Source organism: Pocillopora verrucosa, chromosome 2 (genome assembly GCF_036669915.1).
Source record: "Pocillopora verrucosa isolate sample1 chromosome 2, ASM3666991v2, whole genome shotgun sequence".
NCBI lineage: Eukaryota > Metazoa > Cnidaria > Anthozoa > Scleractinia > Pocilloporidae > Pocillopora > Pocillopora verrucosa.
Genome location: NC_089313.1, coordinates 5698407 through 5718191, shown reverse-complemented (window position 1 = coordinate 5718191; position 19785 = coordinate 5698407). Strand labels below are relative to the sequence as shown.

The 19785-nt window shown below is 39.9% G+C and overlaps 1 protein-coding gene across 1 annotated transcript; it reads right to left on the bottom strand.

Moving 5' to 3' along the window:
- Window positions 1-7792: 7792 nt before the first annotated feature.
- Window positions 7793-15175, bottom strand: LOC131787033 (ATP-binding cassette subfamily C member 4). Its single transcript, XM_059104107.2, has 6 exons — window positions 14645-15175; window positions 13534-13916; window positions 11738-13086; window positions 10615-11185; window positions 9105-9241; window positions 7793-8661 (listed from the first exon to the last, which is right to left on the bottom strand). Exons 1-6 carry the CDS (start codon window positions 15173-15175, stop codon window positions 7793-7795), a joined length of 3840 nt encoding a protein of 1279 aa, XP_058960090.1.
- Between the last annotated feature and the right edge of the window lie 4610 nt (window positions 15176-19785).

The window sequence follows — 19785 nt, the reverse complement described above, 5'->3', positions numbered from 1 at the left end:
TTAGACATAAGAGAAGAAGTTTGTTCCATAAACCATACGATTTAAATCTCCGGTATAAAGATAACCGTGACTGCGTTTCGAGACGACAGCATCGAAACCTCTACCGAATTTTCTTTAAATGTGTAAAAAGTGCGACAACTCCGGCACCGTTTTAAGTCTCGCTTAGAAGCGCGGCTGTATATGTTATGGTTTCTGTGGCCTACTTCTACGTTAACGGCAGGCTAAATAGCTGTTTGTTCCTTCGAATCTTTTGTTGGTGAGCAGGATTGCTCACTCTCGTATAGGCCGCAACTGGCGATGATGTTTAATTAGTCTCTCCTTCCGGGTCTCCACGTAGCATAGGTCGATTGAAATTGATAAGATTTCTAAAAAAAAATCATTCTTTATCGGATAGATAAACGTGTTCAAGTTTGTCCGGCTTAATTTGGAGTGTTAAGGGCATTGGAGAAATCGGTTGAGCCTTAAGATCGTGCCTACCTTGTGGTAAGCCAGTCCCCTCAGGGCGATTTCACATCTGTAGTCTTGCTGGTGCATACCAAGACCACCGATCAAACCATTGAGACATATAGCTAATGCGCAGGCGTAGAGCTGATAAGTATTCCCTGCCTCAGTTGACATAAGCTTAGAAACAAGATACCCGAGAAACAGTGGAAAGAGAAGGCGAGAAGTTGTACACAATATATTCCCCATCAAAATGATGATGACATCTTTGACAGAAAGCATATCAAACACGCTTTTCCAAAGTCTGGGCCTTTTCCCATTTATCTTTCAGTCATGTTTCTCGCTCTTCAGATCTTCTGAAGCTTGTCGGTGACAAAACGGCCAGAGTTCTCGTCTGAGAGGGGTAAAAAGTCATTTTGATCTAAAGGTATTTGGCTGCCCTCCTTAAGGACTCCGTTCATCTAACGAAAAAAAGGGAAAGATCCAAAACTTAAATTTTTATCTTCATCACCAGAGATTTTCCTGTAACCGCCTTTTGATGCCATCACTTCAGACCTACAAAATAGTTAGCCGTTATTAGCATGTTCAACGCAATTGTCAAACGTCTCCGCATGTTGTTCCAGTATTCCAGAACCAAGTTGCCTTCTAGGGATTGTAAACTCACATAAAATCCAATAAGTTATGGTGTTTTGTAGAACCTCATGACTTTTATATAGCCTAAAATTATGTAGCCTAAAACAGAATGGTCAAAAAATCAATAATTGTAACCAATCAACGCGAATATTACCAGGAGAAGAGCGGGCCAGAATTTTTGATTTTTTGTTAATATAAAGTGCAAACATTGAACTTTTCTGTTTCCTGCGTCGACGCCTGGTCTTCTATTTCTTCACCTTGGACCACGAGTTCGAATCACTTTTTGACCTGAGAAGCCACAGACACCGAATAGGTTTCATTGGTCGTTTAACGTCCACCGAAACGTAAAATAAAATTCCATTAGCGAGAAAACGTCATTTTTTTCTTAGGTTGAAAAAAACCGCATAATACTGTAAAAATTGGAAATCTATCGAAGTGGATTGCGTGATAGGTCATGAATGAACTCGTCAGTGTCTCACAAAACGTAACAGTCGAAATACTCGAGCCAACAGAGCGCGGTTTGCACGGTTTGTACGGTCTGCACGGTCTGCACGGTCTGCACGGTCTGCACGGTCTGCACATTCTGCACGGTCTTCACGGTCTGCAGCCTGCGTTTTAACACGACATCTCCTGTGATCTAGCCCACTCAATCAAAGCTTTTAGCGAAACTATACATATAAAAAATGTCAACACAGCCCGTAATCGACGTTGTAGTTAAAATCTATATGGATGGAATCGAACTGACAATTTCGTGTAAAAAGTATTACGTTTGCAAGTGGCCGTGCGATAACAATTTGAGGAAGCTGCAACTCTATCTAGCTTACCTTGCAACTTTGTCTCATTAAACAGGAATTCACCAAGACACCAGTAATACTGACGTTCCTTGCTATTTGCAAGCCATATCTATTGCACGAGCGAATAGGTTTTGAGAGAATTCTAAATATAGAAAAGAAAAATCGACTAAACGATGTTCCTGCATAATAAGACAGATATCGTATTTTGAAACGAGAGGATCACAAAATTTCCCAAGAGTCCTGGCTTCACCACGTTGAATTAAAGGGGACTTATTTTGAAAGTTTTGAAAGCGCACTTTCAAAATAAATTTCAAAACTCTGGGGACAGAAACGAGTTGAAAAAGGAACTTTTCGAAAACGCTATGATAAATGCCCGGTAGCCGGACACGGTCTCGAGAAGCGTAAGCACTAAAATATGGATGACTTAGAACCACCTAAAACCACCTACAATCAATAATTTCTGAAAATACTTGAGCCTTCGATCGATTTGAAACATTAACTCAATAACTGGTAAGCGCCCTCCATCAAAGGAACGGCGCTCCTTTCCACAGGCTTTTCGCGCGGGTCAAGACTAACCGAAACTGGAAACCGCGCATGAAAAACCTCTGGCACACACGGTAGACAGGGTAAGCCAAGAACTAAAATCGGAACAAATTAATGCCAGCATGTCGTAGGTTCCGAGAGCTGATTGACTCGATCCGCGCCATCGATTCTTTCGCTCTAAATAAGTTTGACAAATCATTCATTAAAAGTCTGAAGTCCTGCTCAAAGCTTTCTAGGAGTAGAGTAAACTGGACCTTAATTTCAATCGCACTTAACTTGACTTGCACTGATTCGAGACTCTTAACCTCGCATAAAACAAAAACGTTCCTCAAAAGTGACATGAGCCTCAAGACGTATCACTGCTTTCCATGAGAGCGATTGTAAATCAATCAACGCTTTTCCTAAGGTTTCCTCGTCATACCATAGACATCATTGTACTCCCTAACGCTGGGATGCACCTTGAGTGTGAAGTGAATTCAATGTACAAATTAGAAACCAAGCACTTGGAAGACCCGTAACTTTAAGCGCTAATTCATCCCTTTGATTAATGCCTGCGACGATAATTTTCATTATGGCGAGGGCTCTTCAACAAAATGTTAATGATGATAAACTTACCAAGAGCAAGCCAACTTTGCAGGCTCCGCATGTAAGACGCAGTCTCTCTAAAAACGGTCCGGTGTGTTTCGGGTCGAAAAATCGATTTCTTTCAAACTTTGCCCAGGAATCTACGTTAGTCTAAAAGTAATCGAAACCACCTTGGTTTTTGTAAGTATGACAAAATGATTTTTTTCTAAGCGAAAATCGCTTCAGCGCTCAAACGCTAGTTTTTTGATCAACACCGAATATCAAAACTGGCACAAATTGCCGAGCTCGTCTTTTCACAAATTTCGAGTTTGAGGGTTTTTTCTTGCTTCGCATATTTAGATAAACCCTTTGGTCTTAATGAGAACAAAGCACGTAACGGTTTTTTTTCAATGCAATTTTGTTTGACGCCTACTTTGACGCTACCGTCATGACCGGAAATATACAACTTTTTATCTCGGCTCAGCGCAAAACTCCAACTTCTTTCCCACGATATTTTTATCCAGACTGATAAATGCTCTTTAATATGCTTAAACAGATATATTATACCTTATTTATCCATACTAAAACTATGGTCTTGCCAGCTGGGGTGCTGCTTACAAAACTAGATTGAATAAAATCTGCGGTAAGCAGAATAGATGTATACGAAGCATGTTCTTTGCTCATGGCGGAAAACATGTCAACCCCTATTATAATCTTCTTGGAATCTTGAAACTTGAAAATATTTACAGACTAAAAGTATTACTTTTTACATATAAACTTAAGAATGACAAAAGTAACACCCCAGCTGTACTACTCAATATTCTCACACCTGCATCAGAGATTCACAATACCAGGTATGTTACGAATCAAAACTTCTTTAAGCCATCAGTACGCACTAATTATGGTATGTCTACATTAAAATTCTCTGCAATAAAAATCTGGGAATCTGTACCACCTGAATTTAAACGTTTTCCATACATGCTATTCAAAAAGCGGTATAAAAGATTCTTACTGAGTACTCAAAACTGACCATAGTTTAACCGTTAGCTATATGAGATACTGCTTCACAGTATGCAGTTTTCCTTTTATTCTAACTTGCATTTATGTATGTCTTTCTTCTCTTACGATATCAATGTCGTCTTTAGTGTAACTATTAATTTAAATTATACTTGACATGCGGCTAACCCCAACTCATATCTACACATGACAGTAACCAACTCGAAAGCTCATTGGCTACTGTGGTCACTGTACACGATGAAATATTCTTTCTTCTAGTTAATTTCTGTTTGTATTTTTTTCTATATCATTGTAAATCATTTTATGTGAAGTTATTTTTTTCTGTAAACAGTGTGAAATAATAAAGTGTGAAGTGTGAAGTGTCTGACTAAAATAGGGTAGAAGAGCATGGAAATATAAAAACATGTTGTGGTTTCGGCGAACTTTTAGAATAGCCGGCCATCAAGTTGCGTGCTTTATCGAAAATTCGACCTTACAATGCACATGGAGCGGTTTAAAAATAAACGAAACTTATACGGCCAACTTATGTTTAGCGAGTGATTTGAGTCCAAAAAATCTTTTTTTAAAACTCGTAATGGGATAAAACATCATTAAGTAACGAAAAATCTTTATCTCCATCTAGAAAAGTACAGCCGCCAAAAGTTGACTCTTAGCTCTAGGCGACCTTTTGTTTCGTTTATCACTCAATTAACGAGGAAGAGGAAAAAACTTCAGAGGTAGTATAGCTATGACGAGATTCCGGTTTATTCAGAATAAAACTAAGTCGAAGTTTTCGTATTCGTGGTACTTAAAGTGAAGTCCTTTCCAGTTGATGCAAGTGACATGTAATCAAATAATATTTTACCACGCGAACTAATTTATCTTAGGGTCCTTTCTTCTGAATTTATGAAACATCACGAAGTCGCCAGAAATAAAATATTGGATGAAAACCCAAAAAAAACATGGTGGACCTTTTTCCTATCACGATAAGACTTCTGAGTACCGCCGTCAGGTCGCAAAGTAGTGTTGATAACTCGGTAACTTAACTCATGCGTCACACAACGTCAGGTTTGTTAGTAGTAACCATTAGCGTATTGAACTATGTTATTTAAGTTCCTTCTTGATCCTTCGTCCACGTCGATAAACCACAAGTTTCCAAATAGTCGTCTACGATTTACGATTTGACCAGAACATATAGTAAATCAACCAGGTATAACAGTTCGAAAGACTTCAAAGTATACCAGACTTGGTTTTTCTTTTTCCCGCAATTTGTTCACGCACCCATTGAGAAAAAATCTCCGGCAACATTTTAGACAAATTTCAAGACCCTGAAATATGGCAGGCTTTAGATGATGTGCTACTGAGAGACTTTTTCGAGACACTTGAGGTCAAGCTGGATCACGAACTGCTAGAACATGGCGCTGTTGTCAGTGTTGTAGAGCGCAGTTAATTTGCTTGGCTCGTGTGCTGCCACAGTGGAGTAAAATCGTCGTCTTGGACGAGCCAACTGCGCATGTCGACCCAGACACAAAGCAGACAATTTGGAATGTAGTGCGGGACAAACTGAAGGAGTCCACTTTCATCTCTATAGCCCACCGTTGAACTCGATAAAAGACTGCCAGAATATTTTGGTCTTGAAAGATGGAAAAGTTAAAGGATTTGACAAATTTGTTTCAATAATGAACACTAAGTGAGATGCAGCCTAAAGTTGAAATACCTCGATTGTCACGTAGGTCTGATCCTGCACAGCTTTATATGCTATAAAGTTTGTAACCTTCTCTAGAGCTCTATTTCTGCACCTCGTGGAAAAAAATGACATTTGATGTTTTTGCTCGGTTTTGGCTCCAATGCACTCTATGCATCTTTAAAATCTCTCTCGCTGTCATGTTTCAGGGTGTCACGCAACGTCCATTTTGCCGTGAGTCTGTTCAGTAATAGATCACAGATGAAGTCATAATGTTATAAGAACAGAAAAACCTGCGCACTAGGCGCAAGCGTGTGTGTCACTGATGTTCCAACTGCTCTATGACATCCTCTGTGATCTTTTAAGGAACAGAGCCACCGTACCGTAGTTTACATTTGCGTTATGTAATCGATATTAAGTTGGTTTTTTCATCTTTTAAAAAAGGCAATATGTTTGGTGTGAAAGATCCTGTCCTTCGTGAACTCCATTCGTGTGTGGCTTACAAGTTTTTATGTGCGGGCTGTAATACCTGCTATGTCGGCGAAACCTCTCGACATTTATCCACACGCGTACGTAAGCACTTGGTCAGTGATACGGCTTGTCACATTTTCAGCCATCTACACAATTCTCCACAATTTCGCACTTTTTGTTCTGATGAGTGTTTTAATATCCTAAATCAGGCTTCCACAACTTTTCAGCTTAAAATCAAAGAAGCTATCCATATTCAATGGGAGAAACCTCCTCTTAATCACCAACTTTATCATGTTAATTTAAAACTTTCCTTGTAAATGCATACATTGATCTGTTACTATTGTTTGTTATTGTTTGCATTTTGTTACGCACTTTAAATTCAACTTTTTTTAATTTCAAAAGTGTCGTTCATTATCTTAAATTTGTTCCATATCTGCTTCTATCCAGACCTTTTGGCAAAGTTAGACGGGTCTCAAGAGCAAACAGCCCCATGTCACGCATCGGCGTTGTCGTCAACAAAATGATGTAAATTAATGGTGAAAGGATCATTGTAAATTATTTCGTGGTTTTGCTTAAGGTTTTTAGATGAAAAAAAAACTTTTGAAAGATATTGTTGCTGATGAGCATGAGCCATGCCAAAGCATGGCGCATGCGAAAGATCATTTGTTGAAAGGTGGGAAGTGGGTAGGTAAATCTTGCACAATTTTGAGTGCCTACAGATGTAATATATAAGTTTCCAGGGAGAAAGCATGTGATCTCCACACTCTGTAAGAACGCTGGAATTACAATCGCAAACAATATGATGGCGTGCTCTTTTGAGGACAACTGAATAAGTGACACAAAGCTCGCTGTTCGAAGGGGGGTGGGGTGTGGTGGGGTAAGGGGGAAAGGTCTGCTGGAGCCTTTGAACTCCCCTTTGAGGTATTATGTTTGGGAGAGACTGTAACAGTTATTTATCTTACATGGACTCAAACTAATCTGTGCCGTTATCTCATAGCCCTGTATCTCCTCTCATTCTTTCCGCTTGTCCGAGAACATCTAAATTTATACCCAACGTGAATTAGTGTTGACATGCTCATCCAGGGAGATTTAAATTTACGCCTAAAGTGAATGTTGATATGACAACCTGTTACTCTCTGATATCGGACTCTAAATCTGCACATAGCTAAGCTGCTGAACAGTTTCCTATTTCTGAATAAACTGCTCTCTTGTCTCTTGTGTGCATTGCGTTGGGTGGTAAATGGCGCACGTAAGTCGTTCTCAGGGCATCTCCTTTGGTTTTTTACTTATGATCAGCTGGGGAACAGACGGATAAGTGACGCCCACACGAGAAACATTTTGCTTTATTTATTACAGAGGACGTCATAGAGCAGTAGGAACATCAGTAACTGACTTCATCTGTGATCTATCACTGAACAGACTTACGGCAAAATGGAGCTTGCGTAACATCCCGAAAAATGACAGCGACAGAGATTTTAAAGATGCATAGCAGTATATAGAAGCCAAAACCGTGCAACTAACCCTAACCCTAACCCTAAGCAAATGTCATTCTTTCCACGATGTGCAGAATTAGAGCTCTGGAGAAGATTATAAACTGTATAACATCTAAACCTCTGCAGGATCAGACTTGCGAGAAAATCGAGGTATTTCAACCTTAGACCGCATCTCACTTTATGTTCATAACTGAATCAAATTTGTCAAATCCCATAACTTTTCCATCTTTTAAGACCAAAATCTTCTGGCACTCTTTTATCGTGTTCAAACGGTGAGCTATAGTGATGACAGTGGAGTCCTTCAGTTTGTCCCGCACTACATTCCAAATCGTCTGCTCTGTGTCTGGGTCAACATGTGCAGTTGGCTCGTCCAAGACGACGATTTTACTTCGCTGTAGCAGCACACGAGCCAAGCAAATTAACTGCTGCTCTCCAACACTGACATTAGCGCCATGTTCCAGCAGTTCGTGATCCAGTTTGGCCTCAAGTCTCTCGACAAAATCTTTCAGTTGCACGTCCTCTAAAGCTTGCCATAATTCAGCGTCTTGAAACTTGTCAAAAATGTCTAGATTTTTCCTCAATGATCCGCTAAAAAGAACAGGACTTTGGCCAAGAACCGAGATACCTCGTCGAGCTTGTTGGAGACCTATGTCTTTAATTGGAACATTGTCAATGATTATCTCTCCATCAGCATCAGGCATGCGCATAAGAGCTGCTAAGAAAGATGACTTCCCAGCTCCCGTACGGCCGACAATTCCAATCTTTGCTCCTCCTTTGATGCTAAGATTGATGTTCTTTAGCACTTGAGGTCCTCCCGAATAGTACGTCAGTGATACATCTCTCAACACAATACTTCCTCTCCGAGGCCAGTCCTGTGGAGGTGTTCGTTCTTCCTCGTATCCAGGCTCACGGTCAAGTTTGATGTAGGTCATGACTCGCTCAACTGACGTCATGTAGTTTTCCACTTCAGAGGCTTTTCTAACAGCGTATTGAGTAGAGTTCAGAGTTTGGATGACGTAAACAAGAGCGAGACCAGCGTAAGCTGAAAAGAACAATTAGACCTTGAATTAATAAATTCCGGACTAGTTTTCTCTTGATGGCTCAAAATATAGAACGAAAACTTAGCAAGGCTAGGTTACTTAGCCTGGTCCAGGCAGTCACCTAATGGGAGGGAATTAGTAAAGCATCTCTTTTACATCTTCCTCAATGTCGTTGTTTTGACTCCAAGCTAAGTAGGTGCAGAAGAGTTATCAACTCAAGTTTCCCGTTTTGGATCATAAAACACACTTGAACGTTTCCTCAGCACCTAAGCCACCCAAGTGACTCTCACGTTTCTGTCGTGTACAGCACCCGTTGATAATAAGAGTGCACGTATTTTCACTCCTATTTTTTTTATGTAGTAGTTCATGTTGTGTTAATACACGGCTATAGATTCTTAATCTTCATAGAAAGACTCAAAATCGTTACTAAGAATCTTGAGCTTACCGGCATCTTGAGATACCAAGATTGCAGCCAGAGCAACTGCACCGACTAGCAAAGAAGCGAGACAATCCAAACGTGCACCGAGCCACCTACCGCTGGCCATCACCATGACGTACGCCTGATTATGAACATCTTGATATCTGAGGGGGCGAGTTTTAATCATAAGTTTTAATAATTGAGTGATTTTTTTGGTTGACTGTTGACAATAAACCGGATTTTATGAGCTTTGTATTAGTTTGCTAAGTCATTGGTCCAGCAAACTTGCTCAAAACCAGCCACCTATTAGTTGAACGTGTTTGTCAACGTTCAATGCCGTTTCCTTGTTTTTATGTTAAGTCCTATTTCACTACTTCTGATCTTTTCTTTCGTTATAACTGGCTTGTTATTATCAAATTGTATCTTTTTTACGATAATCATTCCAAAAAACACTTCAAGGAGATTACATCGGGTCCACACACTGAAGTGAGACCAGTGTCTTCTTTGGCCTGACAATGTAACGGAGACAAATTCCGCCCGACACACTACCCTCTTAAAAAGACGTTACTCTCCAAGAAACATCCACAAGCTTCTAGCTAAGTACCCAAAAGATCACTTCCGTAACCACACCTGAATCTTAGGTATACTCCATTCGTCTAGATGAAGAGAGAGCCGCTAGAGCCGAATTTTCTAACGATGTGGATACTTTCCCATTAAAAATGGTAAATTCTCCAAAAGGTATAACATTTATCAGAAGGAGAAGACGAGTTACGATTGTCTGCATTTCCTTTTAAACTCAATAGGACTTAGTGGAATCCATTTTGGTCCGTAGTCATACGTAGTCATTAACAAAATCGGATGCAAAGCGGGAGTCTGAGTATGATTGAAGACAGAATTGGACGACATGAAGTTCTCTAACCAAATTGATCAACAATTGGAAAAAATTAGAAAAAAAACTAGACTTTAGTCATGCGTAAAAAATGCATAATACATAAAAAACTCCGCGAAATGTGCGACGACGGCGCGCGCATACACTTACACGCAGGTATGACTTGTCAACTGTCCTATTACACTATCTAATTACACGCATGACGCTTACACTCTCTTGTCAGAGCTCAAATCGGGCTGGTGATAACCAATCACGTTCGATAAATTTGTTACAGTTTTGATTAATCGTGAAATTTCGGGGCCACGCGATCTTGTTGATGGACCGATCGTATAATGGGTCTGTTTAAATCATGTCAGAAGAACGAAAACCACACAGAGCAATTACTGTTGTCTTACCACTAGTAATGCCTTTATTTCTCTTTCGGATAGCTTCGTTTCGTGACCGTGCCTCGTATACGAAAAGGTCCACTTGCTGACTAGTGTCTCAGCACATACCACAAAGGATTACAAAAGACGCGTGATGCAATTGCGTGTATTGCCGGTAAATAAAAAATAAACAGCTGACAGAAAATGATCAATTATGACTCATTTGGGGCCTGTGCATTCATTGGCTCTGGCACAACACACTACATCAATGTCTCTAACATACCTGTAAAATGTATCCACAAAATCTGTCTGTTTTCCTCTGGTACGAATCGTATTTAGTCCTATCAAGGTCTCCGAAAAATGAGCCAACACTGGGCTTCGGGATATCGACTCTAACCTCTTAAGTTCTCTGGCAGTCTTCAAGTAATAATTGGATAATAAAACAACCAGCACGGAGATTGGAACAACAAGAAACATCAGCCAGACATTTGTAACAACTGTTACCAGAATTTGGGAAAATATCACCAAGAGCCTCTGCATTTCCGCCAGGCATGTTTTTGGTAACAACTCATCAACGCAGCCAATATCATTGGAGAAGCGATTTAGGATTCTTCCCACTGGATTTGAATCAAAGAACAGGACTGGTGCTTGTAAAATGGCCACAACCATTTTATCGTGAAGACGTTCGGCGCACTTTAGAGAAACTAGGAGGAATCCATAAGCCCGAATGATGGTAAATATAAAACACACGCCAACCAAACAGGCGAAGACAGATATATAAGTCTTGTTATTCTGATCCTCAGGGTTTAGCCTTGCAAGAAACGAGAGCCACAAGTCTGGAGCAGCTATGATGGCTGAAAGAAATAAGATCAACATGCGGTGGTTGAAAAGTATTTCTATATGATCATTCAGTTGAACAGTGTAAGATTTATTGGGCCCAGGCACAACTCTCCAGGGTTAGCTATTTACGTTTGTATCTTGGGAATGTTTATGTAAGCACCACAACGTCACAGAATAGACGAAGCAGTCAACCATGTTACATATAAATATTGTTAGAAAACTGCATTCGGTCTCAGAAAGTTAGTTAGAAACGAGTTTTCTTATATTTTCGGGCGAGTGGAGGCGAGTGCAAGACAAACGCGAGGAGCAAGACACCAGTTCTTCCTTCCGCGCGTCGATCGCCATTCACGTTCCACTCACGCTTGCCTTGAAACATGGTCGAAATTTGTGCAGTGTCTCTTACCTCTACTATCTAATCTAAAAACAACGCGTATTGTTGGTTAAAAGCATAGCCATTGTAAAATGATTTGCACGAAATAGAATGAAAGAAATATCGAAAAAAGGTTGCTGTATTCCCTGTTAGGGCCTGACCCAAGGTTTGTGACTCACTCAAACAATAAGTTTACCTTGTGTAATGAGACTTAAACCAACCATTCCAGTTATCATCAAAGGATGTGCCCCACTTCTGAAATAGTCCCAATAAAGCCTGGATGTCACAACTCCGATTGTACGATCCTCCTTTGCTATCTCCAAACTCCTCGCTTTATTGGGCAGAGGATGTATTTTTTGGCACTTTTCAACACCATCGTGTTTCTCCTTATCTTCCCAACGGAACGGCTGAGATGAGTCTGTTTTGTCCTTCGGAGCTGCTTTATAGAGCGGGTCAACAGTTGAGCTGATTACACCCTTGTCGTGCAGCTCAGTAAAGCGTCCCTTGTCGAGGACATGCCCTTTGTACAACACAATCACTTGATCAGCATTTTCCATGTGCTGTTGCTGATGAGAGGCTAACAGAACGATTTTATTGCCTAAAAGATCTTTGACGCACTTGGTAAAGATGTGTTGGCCAACTTCAACATCGACAGCACTCAGTGGATCATCTAATAGATAAATGTCTCCGTCAGCATAAACTGCACGAGCTAAACTTACTCTCGCCTGTTGTCCTCCACTCAGAACCTCGCCGCGTTCTCCAACAACTGTTTGGTCACCATCAGGTAACCGCTTAAAGTCTTCTTTCAGAGCGCAGACGTCGATTATTCTTTCGTACTTGGACTCCTCGAGGGGCTGGCCGAATAATATATTTTCTTTTATCGTTCCCGAGAACACCCAAGCAGTCTGAGGCAAGTAAATGAAAGAACCTTGATGATCAATCGTCCCACTAGCGTTCGAAGTTTCACCAGCGATCACAGCGAGAAGAGTAGACTTCCCACTTCCAACCGGGCCGGTAATGACTGTTAAACTCTTTGAAGGTGCAAAGAAGTTGATATCCTGAAGAATAAACTCATCTTTACAATGCGTTTTCGCGCAGCTCAAATTTGACACACATAACATAGTAGGGTTGAATACTGTTGCTTCACAAGAGAGGAAAACTTTCTCCGTATTTTCCTCTTCTTTTTCCAAGTAACTGCGACTTTGGTTACTTGAGGTACTTTTCGCTTTTTTGGGCGGCTCACTGCTTTCACCACTCTCTGAGGCTTCCAACAGATTTTCCGACAGGAGGAGTTCTTCGATTCTTCCGAGCGAAACGAAGGCGTCATACGTTACCATTAAACCAGATGTCATATTCACCATGCCACTCGATCTTAAAACACCCATAAATGACAGCAGCATAAAAGCATTGGCGGGTGTGAGTGTCTGGGCTGTGAGCACCATAGTAGTTACTGACACCAGAGTGGCCATTAGCGTTGCACTGTATGACAAGGCATCGATACTTGACTGAATGGGTGCCCTCTTCGAAATGACGCTGATTTCATTTCTGAAGATGAAAGGTTATCATAAGTTATGTGGGTATTCTGTCGAGTCGACCCGTCCTCAGTGTCCTCTCTAATTTGAAATATTATCGAGGTGAGCGGGCGTCAAGCACACCCTTCCTCATCGTTCACTTCTTTGTGAAAGTGCGTCTTTTGCGACCCCACGACAGCGTATGAAAAGTAATACCAACCAAAGACAAGTTAGACTCAATGAGATGTTCTACCGATATCTACTCAGTATATACTAATATTGTTTAACTGATCGGCCAGTCCTTCGGTTATGAAATGGGTGACATGAGACACTTACTCTTTGTGAAAAGAGGCATTTTTATTGGCTCGTACAGATGTCCAAAGAATTTCCGAGTTTTTGGTAATTTGGGTGAACAATTATGGGATTAAATAAAGCGAGTTGTTTAAGCTTACTTCTGGTCAAAAATGATCATTTGCCTTACCTTCTTACATGTTTTATCCTTTGTCCATATTCGTCTTCCCACGCATGCATTTTGACTGCGCGGATGCCGGAAACTACTTGATTCATTAAAGAGATTCGCTGATCGGACACTGTAGCTGTGCGCAAGCGCAGCTTAGCATTAGTGTAGGACAAGACGGCATAGTATGGCATGAGACTACACAAGAGGAACACACCCGTAACAGCCTGCCAACCAATCAAATTGTAGATAAGGAATATTGCCCCTGCATAATCTGGGACTACGAAAGCGGCTGAGAAAAAATACTTGACTGTCTCCTCTTCCATTCTTTTAACATCATTGGATATTAGATCGAATAACCGTCCTGCAGTGAATTTCAGTAACGTCTGCTTGCTGAGTAGAAGCGTCTGAAAGAGAGTACAGATTAGACATTAAAGAAGATGCACGTTCAATAAAACATCTGGTTTTTATATCCTGCATAAAGATATCTGCGACTGCGTTTCGAGACGAGAGTAGCCAAACCTCTACCAAATTATTTTTGAATGTGGGAAAAGAGTGAAAACCCAGGCTCCATCTTTAATCTCGTTCAGAAGCGCGGCCGTGTACTGTAGCCTACTTCCCCGTTAACTGCTGGTTACACAACTGTTTGTTTCTTCGATTGTTCGGAAGCGATAACGGAAATTTCTTAAATGCAATTAAAACTTAAAAAAAAAAAAACAAGCGATAACGAATATCTCCCAAATGCGACTAAAACTGCCAAAACACACACGCTAGAAATCATACACGTAACTCACTTACGAACTGATTAACGTTAAATGTCTCAGCGCGCGCGCGCTAATTGCACGACACGCCACTCCGGTACTTTCCTCTTAACATCGATTCTTTTTTTGGTGAGCAGGATTGCTTGCTTTCGCAGAAACAGCAACTAACGATGATGTTTAATAACCCTCTCTTCTTGGGTCTCCACGTGGCATAAGCCAGTTGCAATCAAACAGATTTCTAGAGAAAAATAATTCTTTATCGGATAGATAAACGTGTTCAAGTTTGTTCGGCTTAATTTAGAGTGTTTAGGGTATTAGAAAAATCGGTTGAGCCTTGAAAAAATGCATAGAATACTCTTTAGGATCGTGCCTACCTTTTGGTACACCAGTCCCCTCAGGGCGCTTGCTATTTTGATCCCCAATATTTCACATCTGTAGTCGTGCTGGTGCATACCAAGACCACCGATCAAACCAATAAGACACAAAACTAATACGCAGGCGTAGAGCTGATAAGTATTCTCTGCCTCGGTTGACATAAGACTAGAAACAAGATACCCGAGAAACAGTGGAAAGAGAAGGCGAGAGGTTGTACACAATATATTCCCCGTCAAAATGATGATAACATCTTTGGCAGACAGCATATAAAACATGCTTTTCCAAAGTTTGGGCCTTTTCCCATTTATTTTGCAATGATGTTTCTCGCTTTCCCAGCTTTTTCGAAGCTTGTCGGTGACAAAACGGCCAGAGTTCTCCTCTGACAAGGGTAAAAAGTCATTTTGATCTAAAGGTCTTTGACTGCCCTCTTTAAGGACTCCGTTCATCCAACAAAAAAAAAGTGAAGATACAAAACTGACTTTTTTATCTTCATCACCAGAGATTCTCCAGTAACCGCCCTTTGGTGCCATCACTTGAGACCTACAAAATACTTAGCCATTATTAGCATGTTCAACACAATTGTCAAATGTCTTTGCGTGTTGTTCCAGGATTGAAGAACCAACTTGCCTCCTAAGAGTTGTAAACTCACATAAAATCCAATAAGTCATGGTGTTTTGTAGAGCCTCATAACTTTTATATAGCCTAAAATGATATAGCCTAAAACAAAATGGTAAATGATCAAGATATATGCCCGTCATTAAATAAGCTTTGTGCTCAAAGAGTGTCGAGTTTTCCTTTCGCTACTTTTATGAAAGTTTAATTTTCTTGGCATAGTTAGCGTGACTACCCTAGTTTTTGTTTAAAATTTTGCGCGGGATATTTGCGCACGCGGCCGGCCAAAATTGATCCCCTTGCTTAGGTGAGCCTGTTGAGTTCCAGACTCCCTCTTGATAGAAACCAAATAACAGGTGAACAGCATTTCTCAATTATTTGAGGAAGCGGCGTGGAACCAACTTTTCATTCCGAATAGAGTTTCCACAATTTTTCGCCATCCGGCTTTCCTTCATGTCTCCTCTAAGCAAGAACTTGTCGCATACATGACAAACTTATTAGTCGTAAAAATAAATCAGATCTTTTTTACTTTCATTTCACGTCCATTAAGGCGTAAAATAAAATTTCATAGGCAAGAAAACGTTATTTTTCTTCTCAGGCTAAAAATAACCGCATAATACTGTAAAATTGGATACCTACCGAAGTCGATTGCGTGGTAGGTCATGAATGAATTTGCCAGTTTCTCGCGAAATGAAGCAGTCGAAATTCTGGAGCCAACAAAGCGAAGTCTGGACGGTCTGCGTGGTTTGCACGATTTGCAGTCTTCATTCTGCGTTTTAGCATAACATCTCCTGTTATCTAGCCCACTCAATCGAAGATTTTTACAAACGATGCATATACAAGATTTCAACACAGCGCTGTTATCGGCCTTGTAATTACAATCGATTTGGATGGAATCCTACTTACAATTTCGTGTAAAAGGTATTAAGCTTGCAAGTGGCTGTGTGATAAAAATTTGAGGAAGCTGCAACTCTATATAGCTTACCTTGCAACTTTGTTTCATTATACAGGAATTCACCAAGACACCGGTAATATTGCCGTTCCTTGCTATTTGCAAGCCATATCTATTGCAAGAGCGAATAAGTTTCGAGACATTTCTAAATATAGGAAAAAAAATCGACTGAACGATGTTCCTGTATAATAGGACAGATATCGTATTTTAAAACGAGAGGATTATGAAATTTCCCAAGAGCCCTGTTTTCATTACGCTGAATAAAAGAGGACTTAAATTTCAAAACTCTGGGGACAGAAAACAAGGTGAAGACGGAGCTTTTCGAAAACGCTATGACTAAATGCCCGGCAGCCGGACACGGTCTCAAGAAGACTAAGTGCCCGGCAGTCAGAATTTTTCACACAATTTCGACCGAAATCAAGGCTGTTTCAAACTTCGTATGAATATCAGATGTTTGGTCTTTTAATATACAAATTCTTCGAGCACGATAATATTGCTCGGTTGTCGACGCTTCTTATCAGACTGCCGCGAACGGTCTCGAAAAGGTTTAATGCCCGGCAGTCAGAAATTTTCTCGGAAGTGCCACTGATTGGTTCCTTGAAACCTCTGAAGAGCATAAGAGTGTTTGTTTAGATGTGTCAAGCGATTTCAGAAATTAACTTGGCTTTTTAGTGGACAAATCCTACCAGCTTGTAAAAACGATAACGTCAATGCCCATGATTAAGCTCCATCCACATCTGTCTGCCGCTGTTGACAACCTTTGTAGTGTGAGCGGAAAAAATTCGTTCCTTTTCTTTTTGTTTAGAAATAATTTGGAAATGTTGTCTGAAAATTTTTTCCAATGAAGAATGGACCGCAGCATGACTTTAATAAATGGTTCATATTCAAATTTTCGACTTCAGTTGTTATCTGAATAGTCTCGCGCCATAGATTCTTTCCCTCCAAATGAGTTTGACGAGTCATTCATTAAAAGTCTGAAGTCCTGCTCAAAGTTTTCTAGGAGTGGAGTAAACTGGACCTTAATTTCAATAGCACCTAACTTGACTTTACCCGCATTGTTCTCCCTAATGCTGGTATGCACTTTGAGTCTGAAGTGAATTCAATGTACAAACACAGAAACCAAGCACTTAGAAGACCCTTAACTTTAAGCGCTAATTCATCCCTTTGATTAATGCCTGCGACAATGATTTTCGTTCTGGCGAGGGCTCTTCAACAAAATGTTAATGATGATAAACTTATCAAAAGCAAGCCAACTTTGCAGACTCCGCATTTAAGACGCAGTCTCTCTAAAAACGGTCCGGTGCGTTTCGGATCGAGAGATGGATTTCTTTCAAACTTTGCCCAGGAATCTATCGTAGTCTAAAAGTAATCGAAACCACCTTGGTTTTTGTAAATATAGCAAAATAATTTTTTTCTAAGAGAAAATCGCTTCAGCGCTCAAACGCTAGTTTTTATCAACACCGGGTTTTTCTTCCTGCTTCGCATATTTAGATCAACTCTTCGATCTAAATGAGAACGAAGCACTGACGGTTTTTTTCAATGCAATTTTGTCTGACACCTACGCTACCGTCATGATCGGAAATGTACAACTTTTTATCTCGACCCAGCGCAAAATTCCAACTTCTTTCCCACGATAATTTTATCCAGACTGATAAATGCTCTTTCATATGCTAAAACAGATATATTATACCCTTATTCATCCATACTTAAACTATGGTCTTGCCAGCTGGGGTGCTGCTTACAAAACTAGATTGAATAAAATCTGCACTAAGCAGAATAGATGTATACGAAGCATATTCTTTGCTCATGGCAGAGAACATGTCAACCCCTATTATAATCTTCTTGGAATCTTGAAACTTGAAAATATTTACAGACTAAAAGTATCACTTTTTGCAGATAAACTCAAGAATGACAAAAGTAACACCCCAGCTGTACTACTCAATATTCTCACACCTACATCAGAGATTCACACATATAATACCAAGTATGTTACCAATCAAAACTTCTTTAAGCCATCAGCACGCACTAATTATGGTATGTCTACATTTAAATTCTCTGTAATAAAAATCTGGGAATCTGTACCACCTGAATTTAAACGTTTTCCATACATGCTATTCAAAAAGCGGTATAAAAGATTCTTATTGAGTACTAAGAACTGACCATAGTTTAACAGTTATAAGAAAATGCTTCACAATATGCATTTTTCCTTTTATTCTAACTTGCATTTATGTATGTCTTTCTTCTCTAACGATAACAATATCGTCTTTAATGTAACTATTAACTTAAATTATACTTAATATGCAGCTAACTCGTATCTACAGATGACAGTGACCAACTCGAAAGCTCATTGACTACTTTGGTCACTGTTCACGATGAAATATTCTTTCTTCTAGTTAATTTCTGTTTTCTACATCCTTGTAAATCATGTTATGGTAAGTTATTTTTTTCTGGAAACAGTGTGAAATAATAAAGTGTGAAGTGTGAAGTGTCTGACTAAAATAGGGTAGAAGAGCATGGAAATATAAAAACATGTTGTGGTTTCGGCGAACTTGTAGAAGAGCCGGCCATCAAATGGCGTGCATTAACGAAAATTCGACCTTACAATGCACATGGAGCGGTCTAAAAAATAAACGAAACTTATACGGCCAACTAATGTTTAATGAGTGATTTGAGTAAAAAAAAAGGTTTTTTAAAACTCGTAATGGGATAAAACATCATTAAGTAACGAAAAATCTTCATCTCCTTCTAAAAAAGTACAGCCGCCGAAAGTAGACTCTAGGTAGTTATAGAGGAAAAAACTTCAGAGGCAGGATAGCTATGACGAGATTTAGGTTTATTCAGAATAACAACAAGTCGAAGTTTTCGTATTTGTGGTACTTAAAGTGGAGTCCTTTCCAGTTGATGCATGTGACATGTAATCAAATAATATTTTACCACGTGAACTAATTTATCTTAAGGTCCTTTCTTCTGAATTTATGAGACATCACGAAGTCGCCAGAAATAAAATATTGGATGAAAACCCAAAAAAAACATAGTGGAATTTTTTCCTAACACGATAAGACTTCTGAGTACCGCCTTCAGGTCGTAAAGTAGAGTTGATAACTCGGTAACTTAACTCACGCGTCACGCAACGTCAGGTTTGTTAGTAGTAACCATTGGCGCATTGAACTGAGTGTTTGACTCGATAGCTCAGCAAATAAGCGCAGCGAATGAGTGAGATGTCGAGTTGAGCACGAGAAGAGAAATCCCATATGTGCAAGCAACCATGCATTAGTTTATTTATGATATAAACACAATAGCCCTTCACTGAGAAGAAAAGCCGACTTCACTCAGGAATGAATATAACTGAATCGACAATCCCCGAATAACAATCGTAGAGTGCGTTGGCGCTAACTCCCAGGATGGAAAAATGCTTTGAATCACGATTACAAAAACAACAATGCTCGTAATTTCCAATTTACAAAATTACTGGTTTATTGACTTTGTCCTTACCGACAGAAGAAGTCGTTCAGGTAAACGGCAAAAATGTTGAAAATCTCCCAGTTGTCGATTTTCATTCTCAGCTGAGAGAAATTC